The sequence below is a fragment of the Nymphalis io genome, chromosome 10 (genome assembly GCF_905147045.1).
Source record: "Nymphalis io chromosome 10, ilAglIoxx1.1, whole genome shotgun sequence".
NCBI classification, from domain to species: Eukaryota; Metazoa; Arthropoda; class Insecta; order Lepidoptera; family Nymphalidae; genus Nymphalis; species Nymphalis io.
Genome location: NC_065897.1, coordinates 6,597,245 through 6,619,179, shown reverse-complemented (window position 1 = coordinate 6,619,179; position 21,935 = coordinate 6,597,245). Strand labels below are relative to the sequence as shown.

General features: G+C 35.2%; 1 protein-coding gene across 12 annotated transcripts in view; it reads left to right on the top strand.

The window, feature by feature from the left end:
* Window positions 1–21,935, top strand: part of LOC126771039 (disks large 1 tumor suppressor protein) — a 34,737-nt gene that overhangs the window by 3,428 nt on the left and 9,374 nt on the right. For 2 of the 12 annotated variants that reach the window (XM_050490698.1, XM_050490694.1), the window contains exons 3-13: window positions 10,315–10,430; window positions 14,017–14,121; window positions 14,916–14,969; window positions 16,754–16,783; window positions 17,605–17,835; window positions 18,466–18,546; window positions 18,619–18,870; window positions 18,950–19,091; window positions 19,333–19,643; window positions 20,708–20,841; window positions 21,313–21,432. In XM_050490698.1, the coding sequence (XP_050346655.1) occupies window positions 10,315–10,430; window positions 14,017–14,121; window positions 14,916–14,969; window positions 16,754–16,783; window positions 17,605–17,835; window positions 18,466–18,546; window positions 18,619–18,870; window positions 18,950–19,091; window positions 19,333–19,643; window positions 20,708–20,841; window positions 21,313–21,432 (1,576 nt within the window). Of the gene's footprint in view, window positions 1–10,314; window positions 10,431–14,016; window positions 14,122–14,915; window positions 14,970–15,312; window positions 15,591–16,085; window positions 16,306–16,753; window positions 16,784–17,604; window positions 17,836–18,465; window positions 18,547–18,618; window positions 18,871–18,949; window positions 19,092–19,332; window positions 19,644–20,707; window positions 20,842–21,312; window positions 21,433–21,935 lie in introns of those variants that run through there. The other 10 variants (XM_050490706.1, XM_050490699.1, XM_050490697.1 and 7 more) reach the window with 9 other exon arrangements.

Below are 21,935 nucleotides of genomic sequence, written 5' to 3'. Positions count from 1 at the left end.
ATACCGTTTAATGGAAATGCTCGTATGTAATATACTAAAAATCCTTAAGTCGGCCCTTATGACGGCAGCTATGATTCCAAATAATGTACATAGCTGCATTGTATAAATGCGTCCAAAAAGACTGGTTTGAATAGATGCTGATATAACTTTAATGATAATTAAATTTAAATTTAAGTGCAGAGCAGTACAGACTAATCCAGGTTCTAATTCGAATGTCATATAAATGTCATGTAATACCATTAAAATTTTCAAGTGTTGATAGAGCAAGTGTTGGTAAAGATTACAAATGTATTTAGTGTCACACCAGTCTGACGAATTAGGTTCCATATTCTTTGTGTCGCTATTGGCTCGAAAACGATACATTACAGGAAAGTTTTTCGAGGTTATTCGAGGTATTACCAATCGGTTTTATATATTTTTACGAACATTTTAAGCAATTTAAAAAAAAATACTTAAATAATTATAAAAGCAGTAAATTTGGTAGCAATAATAAAATCATTATCATTAAGGAAATTCCTTAGAAGAACCGGCGAAATAGAATGGGTATTATTATTACATATAACCTAAAACTTAATCTAAATTAGTTTGCAACTCTTGAGCATAATTATGAAAAAATATCTTTGCCGAGTTTTTTATTAAGATATTATTTAAATATTAAATAACGTTTACCCAAAATATCATCATATATTTTATTATTTAGCGAAATAATATATATATTGTCGTTAAATATGTGAATATTACATAGCTATTATATGATACGTAATTATCATACATATAGCTTTTATATACCTATTGAGATGATAATATAAGCGTAGTGGTACAATAACGTATATTGGATTAACCTTGTTAAGTTGTATGCTTGTGCGCAACGAGAATTTACATGTAGTTGCAGTCATTCATTTTTTTAAATCGTATTGTCGTTTGTAATAACAAAAGTATTATTTACTAGATTTTAGACCTTGCTAGGGTTTAAGCATCTCGATCACATTCAATGGATTTTTTTATAGTATACGTAGGTGGACGAGCATATAGGCCACCTGATGGTAAGTAGTCACCAACACTCATAGACATTGGCATTGAAAGAAATGTTAACCATCGCTTACATCGCCAATGCGCCGCCAACCTTGGGAACTAAGATGTTGTGTCCCTTATGCCTGTAACTATTATGTAACACGATTAATAAACTATTCCTCTAAAGTCTAAAGTTTTTGCCTTAAAGGTTTTATATCTAATTAAATGAGTTAGCCCAAACAAACAATGTTCAATAAATATGAACATCGGTGCTATCAGAATTTTCAATTACTATGTAGTAAAGGCCGAGATAGATTAGAATAAATAGATAGATGGGTAGAACCAGTAACCTAGCCAAAAATCGTAAGTTCAAATCCGATAACCACAATTTAACTGCAACTATTACTTCTGACGTATTTATAGCAACAATATTATTATTATTATTAATTTATTCATATATTAATTTTTTCCTTACTATTATTTTGTTATTATGGTTTTTATAGTTTGAAATATTGATTTGTCTTATATTCGCATTCTTTTTTGTGCCTCTTGCCTTAATGTTCATGCAGTAATCACTTGTAATTGAGATACCACTGTTTGTTTTTATTTTGTCAATTCTGTACTTTTATAATTTATACGTGCTTTGTTGGTAATCTAATAAATAAATAAAAAAAGCCCTAAAAAACCAGCGCGACGATTGTTTTTTTTTGTTTTCTAAATTAAAACTAAGTTTTTTGAATTGTAAAATTAATCCAATGTGTTATTGGTAATTTTAGTATTTTAATAAATAATAAGAATTTTATATTCGCTGATCGTATAATCGTTAATGTGCTCAGTTTGACCTACTTACATAGATGTGGGTCATAACTGAAACTCGTAGCCTACCTCCAACACTACTTCACTATCAGCGTGCTGACGAAGCTCCGCTAGGCCTGTTGAAACAATTTTAATTGAAATTTTAAATAACCCAACCATTCGGGCGATAAATGGAACGTTAACTGTGTACTTTATTGTGACGATGTTCTGCGATAAAATAAAAATATTTCTGAATGCACAAATGAACAACGAAGTAGAAGTTAAAATTACTTGACTTTGTTGGTCTATTAATGATTGTTTTTTTTTTCTAAAACAAATGCAAGTTAATAAACATTCCCAAGTTGACGAAAAACCTGACTGTCTGAATTATATTGTGTAGTAGTTTCTTATTCACCTTAGGTAAGACGGGGAATATATAATAGAATCACTAGTGATTGGATTATACTAGCCATGGTGGGCGTGCATAATTGCTTACCATCTGTTTTCGTTCTATTTTTTGTCATCTTTTGACAAACAGTAATGTTTTTAATTATAAAATAACTGTATTGTGAGACGAGTATAAATGTGTCTAAGTGCAAAATTAAAAGTCGATAGACGGGGAGGTAAAATGGAACCTAGCACTGTTTTTAACGTTCATTGTCTGATGTTCTTATTATAATGCTTTATAAATCTGGTAAATTTTTAAATCAAAAGCGTAATATTGTTATAATTTTACTATACCTACAATTTATTTTATATTTTATTATTATTATTTTGTGTCATTTCGACCGAAATAAATTCTTCGACCCTATTGGAATTATAATGTATTATATATTTCAATATATCTGCAATATATAAACAAATAAAAGTCCCACATTGTTTGGACTAGTAAGTTCAGTTTAAATCAGTATTTTTCTTTCTTGACGTTATCATTTGGAAATGTTGCAGTTAATACTAATATCACAAACTAGGCAACCGAGCTTCGCTCGGCTATTATCCTGAAACCCGACATTGCCCAAACTCTTATTTTACGTCGCTCACAACACTATTTATGTAAACCTGCTACTAACAAAAGAATTGGCTGCAATGAATGAATTATAAGGTTTTGTTTTTTTTTTAAATTTTGATTCCTGATTTGAAAGCCAACTCGTTATTGAGTAACGGGACTGACACAAAAACTTACTAAAATACCAAACTAAAATTAAGCTTACATAATATAGCTATTTACGGCTAAAATAGTTTTTCAAATGACGAAGGACACTAATTCGTATAAAGGAAATTGCCCATATGGATGGATGGTATGGATAAATGTAAGAAATACAAAATTTTTGTGCCAGCTTCAAAATACTTTTATTATTAAAAAACTTTATAACACATAAAAATCTATCAAATATCTATTGGATACTTTTAGAGAGAAGCTAAAAGATTACTCCCTGACCCGTGTAAAACTTATACTAAACCATTTACGAAAAATATATAAAAAGCCAACCCAACATTGTTTGTAGGATCAAATTATTCGATGAACCCTTCGAGGGAAATACTATTTATAGTTGATATTTATAGCAACATGTAACAAAGATACGAGTACCACCAATCAAAGAGGACCATATATGACACTACATAAGACAACAACAGCTTTATCATAGCATAGTGTAAACACTACTAATAATTCGACAAGTCCAAGACCTACTTTTACACTTCAAATAGGCCTTCGCGAATAAAAGAAACGCTGCTTATTGCGATCTAAAGCACAAAAAAAAACCGAAAAATACAAAACAACAACGTCGTGATGGACTGCAGCGAGAGCAACACACGAAGTATCAGACTACGTCACGTCACACATAATCCTTGGTGTATAAGCAGTAGGTTTTTTTTACATATTTGCCGGGAAGGCAATTGACTCTACTCCACCTGATGGTGAGTGGTAGTAAAGTCCAAACGCGACGACGGCCAGTACAGTCGGGAAGAATGCTCTGCACTAGCCACCCCCGCCTTGCCTCTTCACGCCTCGTTTGAAGGAACCCGGGTTGTAAGAGGAGGGGAACACGTGAGCTGGTAAAGAATTCCATTTTTGGAAGTGCGACAAAGAAAGGAGTTGCCAAATTTCTTTGTGCACGATGGAATTGATGTCACAGTTAGGCGGTGACATCGAAAGTCAGCACGCGTAGACTTATGAAGGAAGAGGAAGCAGGAATTAGAGAGAATAATTCCTCAGAGCACTCGCCATAATACAGTCGATAGAAAGCGCTTAGCACTGCTATCTCTCAACGGAATTGTAAAGGCTCCAGGGTGTTTGTGACCTTTACGTCGCAAATAATGAGCATCGCACGCCGCTACAACCGATCTAAGGCCTCCAGTAGGCACTTAGCGGAGCCATCCCAAAGGTGTGAGCAATATTCAACGCAAGACCGTACCTGTGTTTTGTACAACAGGCACAGTTGTTGTGGTGTGAAAAAACGCCGCACCTTGTTCAGAACTCCAAGTTTCCGTGAAGCTATTTTTATAACAGCCTCGATGTAATCCCTTGGACTAAGGTCGCACTGAACGTAAATCCCCAGCATGGCAATTTTGCCTTAAATCTCCAGCGTAGTGCCACCGAGGGAGGGAAGAGGGGAAACCGAAGGTACCCACTATTCCTTCGATAAGCAACAGAATTTCACTAAATAACAAAACGCAACTGTGTAATAACGTTCGGTAAAAGTAACTACTCTATAAAGTCATACCTATCCTTAACTACTTGTTGCGAATAAAATTAGGGTTTCACCACATCATATTTTTATCCCGTTTCCACACGATCCTACTGGGCTCTCCTACAGGCACAAAGACTAGTACGAGTATGCCCTTTCAATCTTATATAATTGTAATATAATATATTACATTTAATAAAATATGTTAATGGAGAGCTTTTGGCTATAAATATTAAGCTACAGCTACAATAAACTGGCCCTTATACTTATGTACTACTATCGGTTCCACGCGACTGCTTCATACTTTTTACCCTTAAGTCATCATTCACATCCTCAATGTCAAATTTTATTAAGATTGGTTCAGTGGTTTATTCGGCATGAGGTCTGCTTGTTAGCAGACATTACTATTTTATTTCAATATATCTATAGTCAATCAAAAATAAAAAAAAATTTATTGCTTAATATTGCTTTTAAAGAGGACTTCGCTAGACATTTTTTAACTTTGGATTGCGTAAGAACTATCAATGTTTTACCATTCATATAAAAGTGTTTTGCTTAACTTTGTGTAACTATTTGCCAAGTAGAATGAGTCCAAACAACATGCCTCACAATCGATCCAACGCTTTTTGTTCGTGCTTGTTTGTAGCAATTTGGAACTCTATAAAAATTTACATTAACAAGTGTACGTATTTTTAGGTCAATTTTTTGTTGAAACATAGCTATGTTTATTTTACGCATTTAGAATATAATTTCGATAGGTAATAGCTAAGCAGTGAAGTTGGCAAGCAATGTCAAAAATGTTATGAATGTGTGAAATTGCATTTTAAAAATTCATATTTTACAATTTCTCTATTAAGTCGCCTATTATTAAACTAAATTGTGAAGTGGTACATTATTAATTAGTCTTTAATATGTGCTCATAAAGCATTACCAAATATATATAAATAATTATTTACAGTGAACCTCTCATCGCGTCATTTTAACATTTAAAAATTTGCAAAACATTAGTATGTGTTAGAACTGAACGAAATCAGCAATGACAATTGGAACGGAAGCAAGTGCGTTCGTAGTTGACACACGCAGAGCAAATGACCGACAACGCCACCAACTACATCGAGCATTTACATCCGCTTCATTCCTTCGTCTCGGATTCGAGTACGAGCCAAATATTAAATATTCCGCTCATCCGAAGGTGGTAGGGCTTCGTGCAAGCTCGTCTGGGTAAGTACCACCCACTCATCAGATATTCTACCGCAAAACAGCAATACTTGATATTGTTGTGTTCCGGTTTGAAGGGTGAGTGAGCCAGTGTAATTACAGGCATAAGGGACATAAAATCTTTGTTCCCAAGGTTGGTGGCGCATTGGCTATGTAAGCGATGGTTGACATTTCTTACAATGCCAATGTCTAAGGGCGTTTGGTGACCACTTACCATCAGGTGGCCCATATGCTCGTCCACCTTCCTATTCTATAAAAAAAAAGTGCTGATTAGCGCTATGGACAAAGAATATCCCCATTGTCATGCGCTTAAAATTAAACAACTCAGCCGGGATGTGTTGCATCAGGAAAAGTGCAACTACCTATAACTACCACTAGAACCATTGAACGGCTTGCTCATCGGCACGGATCCAGATTCAAACTGTTCCTGAAGTCCATTCGCACATTAAATTTATACTTCTAAATGACTTCGTTCGAAGTAACAGAAATCGTCGGTAAATCGGACGACGTATTGAATGTGCACAATGAGTTATTGAAATTTTTCATCACACATGCACGAACTGCAAAGTAACAATCACGCTATTGTCATCCATCCCGATAAAACACCAGCTGGAGAACACGTCCGTAGATTCAAAGCGCCTATTGTAGACGACGTTGCTCGAATCATGGCTAGCACAGCGACGTGAAAAATCGTGATTCGAAGAAGAAACAATAATCTGGACTTTATCGCCGACACACACCGTTCATATGACGCTCCAATATTCGCTAATTTTCTGGAAGGAAAAAGAACAGATATTGCATAAACATTCAACAACGAGATCCCACAACAGGTAATTCATTCATTATGAACATCATTACTCATTTTGAATTAATATTTATGAATATATTGTTACAGGAGCCGAAACAAACACAAAAAAAAGCTCGATGAATTTTTATGCGTATCGTATGATGATTCGACGCGGCCAGGACAACGTCATTCTGTGATGTCGTGAGCTGTGCCAACAATTCTTGGTCGACATGTACGCGAAGGTAGAAAGCGAACAACTGCGATTCCTATGACATAATCAACAGAAACTGCCTACAGAAGAATACATTCATTTGCGAGACGCTATCATGAGCAACGCCGACACCGCCGAAATTGGTAACTCTATCATTCTACCATCATCGTACGTAGGCAGTCCACGTCATATTCAAGAATACATACATGATGCTATACTTTCCTGCGCGAGTACGGCCGACCGTGTTTATTTATCACGTTTACATGTAACTTAAAGTAGCAGGAGTTGAATGGCAAAAGAGAGGATTACCTCATGCACACATTTTGATTTCGTCGGCAAAATACGCCTTGAGGAAATCGATAGTGCAATTTCCGCGGAAATTCTATATCCGTCTACTGATTAAGTACTGTTCGATATTGTTACCACAAACATGATTTATAGCCCATGCGGTGATCTGTATAGTTTATCGCATTGCATGGTAGATGGAAAATGTACAAAGGGTTTTCCTAAAGATTTCACCAACGACACGATTACAAATGTTGACGGATATCTAATATGCCGTCGAAGAAATACTGATAATAACGGACAATCATTTACGCTAAATATCAACAAAGCAGACATTGACAAATTGGGTGGTACCTTATTCGCCTCTGCTGAGTAAAACATTCAATTCTCATATTAATGTTGAGTTCTGCAGTTTGGTAAAGAGCATCAAATACATTTGCAAGTATGTTAATAAAGGCAGTGATATGGCTGTGTTTGTGTGAAAGGACAACAGTATCCAATATATAAAGCTGCATGCCTTGCACTCGGCTTGCTCAAAGACAATCACTGGGACAATAAGCTTGCTGACGCAGTATTGGGCTGTACAGCACAACAATTCGTCTACTATAATCTACTCGATGAAATACGATCAAATGATGGCATCATATGGGCCGTTGCATCATTTGGCATTGCAGCAACTCTATTGGATGGAGGCAGACTAGCTCATTTTGCATGTAGGCTGCCACTAAATATTCATAATAACCCAGAGGCAGTATAAAATGTAAAAAACAATCGTCCATAGCAACAGTACTGAAACAACACAAAATTATCATCTGGGATGAATACACTATGGCACACAAACATTCTCTTAAATCGTTGGACAAAACACTCAAAAACGAAACGAAAAAGTCCAGCTAAAGATAAACATACGCGTCCAAATGCTACAAGATCTAACCGCTGACACATTCTCGAACCAATTATTAGATATCGGCTACGGAAAAATTGCTGTCTATGAAAATACTGGATACATATGCACGAATTCCGATGATTCCCACAGACGTGCCAATTGAATTCAAACGCGTTCAATTTCCTATTAGATTCGCAATGACAATCAATAAGTCGCAGGGCCAAACGATGTCCGCTTATGACTTAGATTTGGGCCCACCTTGTTTATCACACGGACAAATAATTATACAAGACATGTTCTCGGGTGAGCAAAACATAGAGCTTATTTGTGTTGGCTAAAGACGGACTGACAAAAAATATCGTACACTCAGTTGCTCTTCGAAATGAACTAACTATTTTAGGATAAAAATATATTACTTTTTTCACTTTACATTTAACTTTTAATTAAACAATAAATATGCCCATTATATTCATGAAATACATTAAATTGAGAAAATGAATTGTTAGTGTTTTTTTTTGTTTTTATTATTTCTTTTTCTGTCATAGATCTCATCCCTACACACTTATCATAAATTCGTAACTTTTTATTTAAAAACCAAAACTTTCAGTAGATATATTTTATATGGCAGAACAACGTTTGCCGGGTCAGCTAGTAGTACATAATATTTCCGACCGATTATTCTTGTCTGCGGAAGTTAAAAAAAATCATGTTTTATTTTATTATTATCCGTCCATAGACATTGGCAGTGTAGGAAATATGAATTGTCCCTTACATCAACAATGCACCAGCCTTGGAACTTAAGATGTTATGTATCTTTCCCTTGCGCCTGTAGTTACACTGACTTACTCACCATTCAAACCGGAAAAAAGAAAATTCAACATTAATTGTAAACTGTAAAACGCCTCCTAAAATGTGGCTATATGAACAATAATTTGAAGCAGATAGTTGAACACGATCAACATGAAAACTAAACAAATCGTAGAAAAAAATCGGTTGTTTCGGTTCGCAATTTTATAATATTTTTTTGGTTTAGATGAAGCTTCAAACATTACATTATAATCAGCTCCAGATTTTTGCCTAGGATCGGCCTAGACGCCCTGCCAGCCGGGGGCCAAAATTAATCTCCTCAAATGTCAAAGTGCCTAGGGGCCTTGGAGTCAGGATCTGTTTATAATACCATCAATCCGCTTCACTGGACGTAAAATATTTCTGTAGGTATTTTTTACATATCCTATTTTAGGACATAACCTACTTTATGCATTTGGACCCTTTCCACCGTTTAAAAACCATAATATATATAATAAATTTTACTCGACTTAATATAAGTTCTCACTTATTCGGCTTACGGCTATATAAATAAAAAAGTATATATAAGTAAGTAAGTATATATTATACTAATACTATGCGCATATAATTATCTAATATACAATGTGCATAGTATCATATAATATACAATTTATAGGCTAAGGACAATCGAAATCGATTCGTCAATGCTCGACTGGCTACTATGAACATTAAACAAACGGCTGGTACTGCGAAGAATTTGTTTTGTTGGCTTTACTCAATCTCCTTATAACTTAGTAATTGTTACAGTTAAAACCGTATTCGATTAAAAATATTATATACATATATGTATTTTATTTATTTATTATTATTGTCATGTGGAATTGTGCTTGTATTTTAAAGAAAGACAATAATACTCACGACGTTACTGGCGAAGCTAATATAAGCATATTAATAAACTCTCTATAGTTGTGTTTGACATCGATCGGCTACTTACAACACGCGATATCGGTTGTCATAGAGAGCGAGATCACACAATAAATCTAGCGACATGTTGACAAAGAAATTTCTTTAAAATATTTTTTTCATCTTAATTGCTTTAATACTTTTTATATAATATAAAAATGTTACACAGCTACATTCAAATTTAAATACATTTAGAATGTTATACATACATACTTAGCTACATACAAAAATGTGAACTGAAACGCACTTACTATTATAGATAATGTTGTTTTTAGCACTAAAGGTATGCATTTACGACATATATATATATATATATATATATATATATATATATATATATATATATATATATATATACCGATATATATACCTTTAGGCTGTATATTAAAAATCTACTCCAGTTCTATGTTTTTCTCGTGGATTCTAAATTGTCGTAACCGGAAGAAATATACCACAATTGCTACGCGGGTAGTAATTTAACGGCATGGAAATAGAATACTTTTATTTATTCTTATTAAACTTATATTAAATTAATAATCTTCATTTTTATTTAAAGAAACTAATTTGGGAAATTAAACTGCGTTGGAAATTCTAAGTCGAATACAAGTTCGATTTCGAGTAGGTACTACGACGATACTATGACTTTATGTAACTTTTGTCTCAGCGACTTTTTTCTTGCCCACAGATATTCAAGAATTTTATGAATTAACCCTTCTCGACGATACGAAATCTATTCAACAGAAGACTGTTGAAACCATTCGTATAGCAAACAAGTGGGAATCTGATGGTGTCCGGGGTGAAGTAAGTGTTTTTCTTATTAAAATAAATACATTTTTATTTTATTATTTCCAATTAAAATTCCACTCAGATAATGATTGCATATTTGGTTTAATATTATATATTATTCAAAATCTGTTCCCACGCCGTTCGCAAGTAGGTGCAATACTCAAAAATCTGTATGAAAACCCGCTGTTGCAGCTTGTTTTATTCTTTGAATATTGGCGTGGGAACAAAGAGAGGTCCATGTTGCTGCGCTATAACTCCTTTATAAAAATTATCTAATTTCGTTGAAAGTTACCGCCTTGGCCAATAGGTACTCGTTCGTATGAACGTAAGAAATGTTTTATTTTATTTAACTTTTGACTTTTAGGTTTAATTCTCATAACTTTAATATAATATATTTTATATTAGATCATAAAACACAAAAAATTAAACCCCCTCAATGTTTAATAACACCGTTCGACATCGTTTTTCTCAATTATGAATCTTTAAAAAAAGTAGAACATCAATCAATCAATCAACAGCCAATCGTTGTCCACTGCTGAACATAGGCCTCTCCCAAGGTGCGCCAAAGCTCCCTGTCCTCCGCCTTCCGCATCCAGTTGGTGCCCGCCACCTTCTTAAAGTCGTCGGTCCACCTGGCTGGAGGGCGCCCTACGCTGCGCTTGCCGATTCGCGGTCTCCACTCTAGGACTCGTCTGCTCCAACGGCCATCGGTCCTACGACATACGTGACCAGCCCACTGCCACTTCAGCCTGCTAATTTTGCAAGCTATGTCGGTGACTCCGGTTCTTTTCCGGATAATCTCATTTCTGATCTTATCCTTCAAAGATACTCCGAGCATAGCTCGCTCCATAGCACGCTGAGCGACTTTGAATTTGTGGACTAGTCCCGCAGTTAGTGTCCACGTTTCGGCACCGTATGTCATGGCAGGTAAGACGCATTGGTTGAAGACTTTCGTCTTCAAACATTGCGGTATAGACGACTTGAGGACTTGACGAAGGTTGCCAAATGCTGCCCATCCCAAGCGAATTCTTCGATCGGCTTCCTTCTCGAAGTTGTTCCTACCGACTTGTATTATCTATCCTAGGTAGGTATATTCACTAACAACTTCGAGAGGTTTCCCCTCGACGTATATCGGTCCCGGCACTACATGCCTATTGAACATGACCTTGGTCTTGTCCAAGCTTATACCGAGACCGACACACCGGGAAGACTCGCCTAGGCTACGCAGCATTTCGGTGAGTTGTTCCAGCGACTCTGCTATGATGACGATATCGTCGGCAAATCGAAGGTGTGAGATGTACTCGCCGTTTACATTGACTCCATACCCAGTCCAATCCAGCGTCTTGAAAACGTCTTCCAACGCGTTGGTGAACAATTTCGGGGATATTACATCCCCCTGTTTCACCCCTCTGCGCAGTTGGATCGCCTTCGTCTTAGAGTCCTGGATGTGGACAGTCATTGTAGCGGCGTTGTACAGACATCTCAGTACCTCGATATATCTCCAATCGATATGACATCTCTGCGATGAGTCGAGCACTGCCAAACTGCAATGGTTTCGATGGAGTCGAAGGTTTTCTCGTAGTCCACAAATGCCATACACAGCGGCTGATTGTACTCTTCGGTCTTCTGTACAATCTGCCGCACAATATGGATGTGGTCCACGGTGCTGTAGCCTGATCGAAAGCCGGCTTGCTCTGGGGGCTGGAACTCGTCAAGTCGTCTGGCGAGACGGTTCGTGACGACTCTTGAGAACAGCTTATACACGTGACTCAGGAGGGAGATTGGTCTGTAGTTTTTCAAGAGGGTTTTATCACCTTTCTTGAAAAACAGTACCACCTCACTCCCGCTCCACGTTTCCGGGGTCTTGCCATGTTGGATGACGGAATTAAAGAGGCTTGCTAGCTCTTTCAGGACCGGAGTCCCGCCTGCCTTAAGCAACTCTGTTGTGATTCCGTCATCTCCCAGAGCTTTGTTGTTTTTAAGCTGGTCTAGAGCCGCCCTAATCTCTCCTTGGTCAACGACCGGGAGCTCCTCGGAGTAATGGCGCATAAGCGGGGCGCGCTGGTCATCAATACTGATTCCCACGGGTTTATCCGATCTTGAAGAGAACAACTGCCCATAAAAACTCTCTACTTCTCCGACAATCTCAGGCCTAGAGGTAACGACCCCACCATTTTCAGTTTTAAGTTTTGTCAGACGCGGCCTCCCAAACTTGCGAGCGAACACTTTCGATTCCCGATTTTGCCCAATCGCAGCCTTGATGGCACGGGTATTGGAGCGTCGGAGATCGCGTCGCGTCAGCGTTTTTATAATTCGATTTAAGGCCTTATCTGACAAAAACGATGGTAGTTCTCGTCGTTTTCTCATGAGCTTCTTTGCAGTATTTTGACCAGCGTGTCGGTTCTCTCATCAATGCTGCTTATGGTTTCCAACGCCAAAAAATCTTAAAAAAATATTGTTTCGAAACAAAAACTTTAAAAATGTGAAAACATTTTACATTTTAGTTCGTTTTAAAAACTTATTTGATAAGATCAAATTTTTTAAATTAGTTAGTTACTTAAAGTACAACTGTGGTACATAGGTAACTGTGACACAAAATTTTGTAAAATGTTTTCATCAATTGTTTCCATATTTTATAATTTGTTAGGTACAGGCTAATAATTTCTAATGGGTAAACTTCGCATACACAAGTAAAGATAGATATAAATAATAAAAATTACAATACAACGAATAATAATATTTATTCTGTCACCAAGTGATGAGCCCATATGTTGTGGCTCTAAGTCTGTACCTTTCGGAACTCCAGAATAAATTTTGTGACTAATATATTGTAGATGCATCAATCCATTCGGTTATCTTACTTATCCAATTTTAATAATGCCTAAAAATTATTACAATACTTAAAATGCCATTAGCCCGTAACTTATATTAGGATGTCATTGGAAACTTTTTCAAATGCTTTACTAAAACCTATATAAAAATTATCGACCTGCAAACTAGACTCAACTGCACTGATTTATTAATATAAATGAAGTATCATTTGTAATTAATAAATCCAGGCTTATCACTATTATAAGGCTTTCGATGATTATAAGAGTATGAGTACGTATACTAACGAGTGATTTTTTTTAAGCAGTTGACAAAATAGTTAATTGTTTTATTGTTACTGTTGTTGTTGACGTGATACATTTATGATGTATAGGTATATTACAAGCTATATTACGGTATGTACTTAAAACTGAAATTTCCGTTAGAAATAAGTTATTAGGAAATAATATCACCTAATGTGCTTTTAATTACAGCACTTTAACGAATATACCAAACAAAACCGTTATGTTTTATATATATAAACAAAACACTGTTTATTTACACGGTTTATTTTTAAAATACTGCAAAGCATTACATTAATGTTCTTAACCAAATAGATATATTTATGCTGATATATCAAAATTCTTGGCCGCTCTGATGCAATTCGATTTAATTAACAGCAAATATATTGAACTTTGATTGATTGTTCGACATTCGTCATAAATGACCCATTTTACTATTGAATGAATAAAAAAACTTTACTTTGGGAAGTACGCGCAATTTTTTTTTTCAGGCACAATCGGCGGATAATGATTACAGATCAGTTTCGAATGCTTTTCTGCTGGACAACAATAGAAAATCGGACAATCGCAATGTTGACTCACCAGATTCAGCAAGGGTAAAATATTAATCCCAATATATTAAAATAATACGATAATACGTGGTTAACTGTTGATCATAGACGGTAATGCTTACGCTTGTCATATATATGACACATATACATATGTATATTTTAATATAGCCCTTCAACGCCTATCTCAAGGTCTGTCAAAAGCTGAGAATTTCTCTGCGCTATGACTCCAATAGTTAGTTTGAAGAAGGCAGCAAAGGTATATAAAATATGCTACCTAAATATGCTACCTAAATATGCTTACGGTAATATACATTGACAAAACAAAATAAGTTTAATCTTATTGTTGAGTTAATTTATTGTACTACCTATCTGGACGTCAAAACACAAATTTGATCATTACCGTTAAAAATTAATGATTGTAATTCATCTAATATGATTGATATAATAACACCAAAGCAACATTAATCGCTGTTCATGACAGAGATGTTGATACAATACGTAAGTAACATAAGATCATACAGCATCACCATTTAGGCATTAATGTATAGATTTAATTTTGCAAATATTATATTTTATCTTTTATTTTAATTTCTTAGATCATCAACAAAGTACACACAGATACATGATAGCACACAGTTCATAAAATAAAACAAGAAGTGGTACCTCAATTACAGGTGATAACCACAAGAACAATAATGCAACATTATAGCACAAAAAAATAAACAATTAAAAGAAAGAAAATTTCAAGTTACAATAAACAATGAACAAAAACTTAATAAAGTAAAATATATCATTATATTGATTCTAGTCATGTTCCTAATATGAAAATATATCTTCAGGTCGGTGCGATTCCCTCCATCATATCGCCAAGAGGAGACGTGGAAGAAAAAAAGGTAAAATGTCCTTAAAATATTAATTATTTTCAAAAGCGAAGTTATTTGGCTGCTGCTGTAACAATATGTAACTGTTATTTACTGGTATTGTGTATTAACACTAATTTTTCTATAAACAAATATTATATTAAATATATAATAGCTTTCATAAGACGTCAGAAGAAGATGAAATATAAATTCTTAAGATGTGTTATTATAATAACTATTTCTATTTGTTTTCATTCAAATAACAAATACGTAACGCCATCTTTCGGAAAACCTCTGAAATTCGAGGTGTTTACCGATACCGTTTTGTTTTTTTTTATTTCTTTTTGATGACGTGACGTCTCCGAAGGTAGGTACCCGAACGCTATACAACAAGTGGTCGGTAATGGCGGATAGTTGGTGTTTCGCGTTCCGTAGTACTATTTATAACCTAAAATATAGTACAAGTTTTCAGCGATATGTACGCTAACGTTTCATGGTTGTGTGGATTTGTGCTGTTAAACTTCACAATTGTGCCAATGACTTACGAACGATACATCGACTAAAGGAATACTTCATATAAATGATTATCAAGTGAAATGATATTGCACATAAAATTTTGACATTCACACTGCTGTTATTTCGTATTCGTCGCAAGTAAGGCCATATAATATACACTAATCTATTTTTAAACGTTTAGTAATTTACAATTTGGGACCGTTTTCAAACTTTTGGTGAGACTAATGAAACTTCTGAAATAGTTTTGCTTGTAACAATTCGCTACGTTACTCGCTAAACGATTTATCTATCTACTAAATAAAACCAAACGTCTATATTGCACGTTAAATAACGTAACACGGACATTCTAATTAAAGTTCATCGCTTTGACATTCATACCATCCTATCATTGAACACAAGTTGGTAACACCCAATTAACTACATACGCATACATTCTAATAAAATCCGCTATCTGAAAAGGGCTCGGTTCGAAAATAATTCTTTAGATAAGGACTGTATAATTTTAAATTAAGCTAACATGATTATCAGCTTATATTGTGGGACAACATGCAATCATAAATCTAGGTTGCGTTTTTTAAAAGTGGCGATACACATATAAATATGTTTTTGGTGCAAGCTAGAAGTGGGTTCTAGGTAAAGAATGGTGCATGCAGGAGCGCAGCCAGTAAGGTGCTGACAGCAGGCACAAGTGTGTAACTAACATGCATGCAGTGTACATAGTATAGAACCGAAAACAAGTACCAGCGGGCTATGCACACTTGGTTAACAAAATGACTGAAAGACGGAAGAAAAAAACCCATAATGGATTCCTTCGGAAAGTCTCCTCCTTATTTAACCTTGATACGGTGAGTAGGTGAGTGCTACTTCATAAAAGAATGATTGATCTTGAGTGAGCAAGATATGTTAAAAGACTAACTTACAAAATTGTTAAAATTTGTAACTGAAGCAGTACAGAGATATAATAATTCTGACTGTTAAATTTTCTGTCGAAAGTAGTAGCATTGTAATAATAACACTAGGAAGTTTATTAAGAAATTAGCTTTTATTTTCTAAATGATTACATGCAGCAGCCATTTAACATATTTTTTTATCCATATAGATAGATTGTAAAGTATATTAAGGTATCTTTTTATTATAATACTTTGTTAAGAATTAAATGTATATAGTGTTAATAATAATAAAATATGTATAGCGTCTTGCTAATCCAATTAATTTTATACTTGTTTAACTAATAAACTGTGTGCAATTAAATCTTGAGAAGACTTAACTATTTACCAAAGCAATTTGTTTTTTTTTTCCAGGTTCACGTTTCATCACCTGAAATGAAGCAGGTAAATATTTAAATGACATTTCTACTGAAAAAATTCAATTATTAGTTGTCTCACTATATCCATTCTACCTATTTTATATTAAATTCTGCTTAAGTATTGTCCTTATTTTAAAAAAAATGTCGATGTTATTGAATATAATGAATATTCATATGTAGGGGAATATAATTTATTGTTCTTTGTTCCTTGTTGATAGGATTTTAATAAAAGTATGAAACCATTTTTTTTTTCGAAATCCTTAACTGTTGTGTTAAACTCATTGGTAAAACTTTAAAAATGTATTATAATCTTTGTGGTGAAATATTATAAGTTTTTGCGTACAGATATATTTGTTAAAATTAAATCAATATCATATATAAGTAACAAGTCCCAATGCTTGACAAAGGCCCCTGTTCTGTTAAGGACGAGATTTGAATGCTGCACATGAAAATATATTTTTTTTGCCTAGATTTGAACTTAGTCTTTGGCTTTGGCCACATGTTTTTTTCACTGGCCCATCTCAGCTCAACAATTACATAATAGATAAGTAATTTTATCTCTTTGTGGTTTTAAAATTTTATAAAAGTACTAAGATATTGGAGTGATAACAAAATACATATTATAAAAATAATGTATTACAATGAGAGAATATATTGACCCAAACTGCGCAAAAACATATGTATAATAGATAGATCTTGGAAACAATTTTTGCTTCATACCTCATTCATAAAAATATACTTGTAACTAAAATTATCTCTGGTTATTTAAATACAAAAATAAATGTATTTGTTTGTACTAATATAAACTAATAAGTAAATCAAATTAAAAGTATATGCTGTTGAAAGTTGCAGATAAATGGAATAGAAGGTGGTTCGGAGCGCACTGTCGGCGATGACGGCTCTTTGTACTTAACTGTGGTTTTATCTCGCGCGGGCGGCGCTGGGCTCGGATTCAGTATCGCAGGCGGCTCGGACAACCCTCACGTCGCCGACGACCCACTCATCTATGTCACAAAACTTATACCCGGTGGAGCGGCGGCCGCCAGTCAGTTGCAAATAAATGATGCAATATTACAGGTATTTATTTATTTATTTAATAAAACTACATATACATGATACATACAAAATAACAACAACTTGTTATATATATTACTGGTCTGGTCTGGCTGGTCTAGAGGCTAGATATAAGGTCGCATACCCCGAGGTCGTCCTGGGTTCAAATCCCAGGTCAGGCCATTAAACAGTTATTCGGCTTTCCTGCCTTCTCAGTATCAGCCTGGAGTCTGGAAGTTGGAAGTTTGTTCACTCCCGTGCCTCGGCAAGCACTTAAAGCCATTGGTCTTGCGCCTGGACTCTTTGCGGTCGTGTCGGATTGCCGTCCCATCAGATTATAGGAGTTAGGGAATAGTAGAGAGTGCATCTGTGTTTGCACATACACTTGTGCATATTTCCTGTACAGTTGGCTAATCTCTCTTGAGATTGGCCACCGTGGCCGAAATCAGACTAGAGAACATTATTACTATATTAATTATTTATGTATGTATATAATATAACAACATTTTATTTAACTGTCGGTGAGTATTGAAAAATGTCAAGTATGATGTTATCAGTTACAGATATATAATATTGTAATACTAAGTATTTAGTAATGCTTTTATCAATAAAATAATAATGTTAAAATGTATTACTAAATACTATTACATTCAGGTTAACGACACATCGGTCGAGAATGTATCCCATGCCGAGGCAGTCGACGCATTAAAAAAGGCGGGGAGTACAGTAAAACTGGTAAGCATCATACATTACCGTATAATCTAAACCAAACTTGTCATATCTCTGATGCATATTTTATCATTGCAGAAAATAAGACGTCGGCAAACGGGAGAAAATACATTAAATGTTTCCCAAATATCAAATAAAGAGGAGGCTGTCGAGATAGAGTTGGTGAAAGGCGGTTCCGGGTTAGGCTTCAGCATAGCAGGCGGCCTGGGTAATCAGCACATACCGGGTGACAATGGCATATATGTAACCAAGATCATGGCCGGTGGGGCCGCGCATCGGGATGGACGTTTAAGGGTCGGTGACAAGCTGCTTATGGTGAAAAATACATCAGTGAGTTAAACTAAACTAATATAATATGATCTTCATTTTTAAGAAATCGGAAGATGTAATTTTGACTACTCGTCCGCAGAAAGGTGACGTGAACTTAGATAATGTGACGCACGAAGACGCAGTGAGCGCGCTGAAGGCGTCGGGCGAGCGCGTGCTGCTCGTGCTCGTGCCCGGCCCGCGCCACGGACAGCCGTCGCCGCGCGTCTCCCGCGCCAACACCCGTGAGTGAATGAGCCAATGTTTATACATCAGGGGACCATCTCCCTATATTAATAAAAAATAGAATATTCAAGTTAGTAATAAAACAAATCGATGTGCAACCAACATTACATACATAAAATATACAATCATAATATATAATGTTTCTTAAAAGTAATGTTCAAATATCAAATTAATTATCATCGGAGTCGATCTCGTATGAACGGACGTAGAGTGGAACGAAAGAGAGTAACAGAGACATAGCCATCCTCGCAGCGTCGAGCACGGCCAACTCGCTGCGGCGCGAGGACGGGCAGGACGGGCATGACGGACCGGACGGGCCGGACGCGCCGGACGCCGAGGAGCCTCGCGTCGTGGAGCTGGAGAAGGGCCCGCAGGGGCTCGGCTTCAACATCGTGGGCGGGGAGGACGGGCACGGGATATACGTGTCGTTCCTGCTGGCGGGCGGGCCGGCCGAGCGCTCGGCGCGGCTGCGGCGCGGCGACCGCCTGCTGGCCGTCAACGACGTGGACATCACGCACGCCACGCACGAGCAGGCCGCCCGCGCGCTCAAGGTACGTACGCCGAAGCGAATACACTATATTCTTACATAATTATTCTATCGTAATAGACGATGTGTTAACCAATGTTTTAAAATTGTAAAACGAATAAAATTTATTCTAATAACAAACAATATAATGACACAGTATGAAATCATTAGTTATATAATCTAATCACATTGTTGTCTAGTCTGTCTGAAAGATACACAATGTATTATAACAATTAAGCTCCACATGTCCATGAACGATGTGATTAAATCTAGTTATGAATACGGACGTGATTGACAAACCGACGAGTTGAAACGATTCAATTGCGTAACAGATCGTTTTAAAAACGTATTACGTACATGATTATTTAGTGTCTATATATGTACTACTTTTAATTAAAATGTGGTCTGCGCGATAGGAAGCCCATATAGATAATAATTATAACTACTACAGTACCATAATAATAATTATTAATGATGTTACTATATTTTATATAGTTTGTTCATTATATAATTATGTTATAACATTTATGCCATAAAGCTTAATATCTTCCTTGGGCAAGATATTGTAAGATATTATTTAATTCGTGAATTATACATAGCTTTATTTGTTAAACCGTTTACTAAGATGCCGCAATACCGTTACACTTCGTTATTTATCAAAGAACACTCGATTCGAAAATAAACCATTTTTATCTAAACTTTTTTTTCAACAAGTCGTACCAACTAAATCATATACAATATGCGAAATTTTAACAACTGTTCATTTAGTTTTTGTTATAATTCATACTACTGCTAAGTATAATTTAAGTATAAATACTATATAGTATTCCTCGTGAAGTATGAAACCACTGCAGTAAAAATTCTAATAAATAAAAATACATAGAAATACACTTATAAACTTCCAAATTAATATATTTCACCCTTTAAACTTTGTTTTGATTTTAAAATTTAATTAATGTAATAGCAATATAAAGTCTAAAACATATAAAGAACTATAGTTATAGAAGTCTAAAAATACAGATTGTTGCTTTATTATTTTTAGACTAGAGTAATTTTAGTATCATAATTTAATATTATTTTTTTTTTCAGAGCACTGGACAGAATGTAAAATTGACAGTAGTGTACAGGCCACAAGAATACAACAAATTTGAAGCTCGAATCAATGAATTGAAACAACATCACACACTACTAAGGACATCTCAAAAACGATCACTATATGTAAGGTAATGAAAATAAAGTATAGATTTAACAGAATTTTATACAATAAAATTGTAACTTCCTTGAATTAAATAATTCTTCCAGCACAGAGTAATGAAAATCAGAAAAGCAGCTTACATCTAGGCTCTTATATTTTGTCTGTATCAATATAATTTTACAAAAGTGACAAGGCCAATTAAAATTTATTTCTTTATAATTCTTATATATTTTCTATATTAAATTTAAATTACTATTAAATACTAAAATTACTTAGTTAAAACTATTATAGCTTCGAAAACAAAATAATATTGCGAGGCTGTATAATATTTGTACATGTGGACCCGCGTTTTTACATGGAGTATGCGCGCGCATAAGTATACTTATATTTAATGCAGGCAATATTTCGGTCCGCTAAAAATTCTTCTACTATTTGTTATAGATAGATTGTGGACGATAGACCCTAAATAATACCATTTTATATTTGTTTTTAATTTCAGAGCTCTTTTCGACTATGATCCCATTAGAGATGATGGATTACCCTCTAGAGGACTGCCATTCCGATACGGTGATATACTACACGTCACTAATGCCTCTGACGATGAGTGGTGGCAAGCGAGGTGAGTAACAATTTTCTGTTATAATTTTTTTTTTATATTAAACACTGGGTTACCATGTTTTGTAACATTAACAGTTGCTGTGTAATGTTTTACTTAAATTATTATACATAGGCAAATGGTCTAAAGGATTAGTAATTAGTTACTTGTAATCATAGGCTTGGTCTTCAAAAAAAAATTATATTACGTTCATGATGGTCGCTATATTAAACTAAAACACAGCAATACAAAATATTTATTTTTGGCAGTAGAATAATTATATACCCATTTTACGAATGGGTATGTAGACAAACAGCAAATGATTTGGCAAACATTTGTTGGGTGGCCGCACGTTTAACGCCAATCCTCCTTGGGAATGGTTTTGATAGTGGGTTGGCACCCCGCCTTTGGGTTGTTGCGTATGTTCTAATGACTTCCATGAACACGCCTAACACAAAAACAACAGAGTAGATACTCTGCAAGGACCACATGACATAAGTAAAATAATAACCGGTAGCTATCGTTCT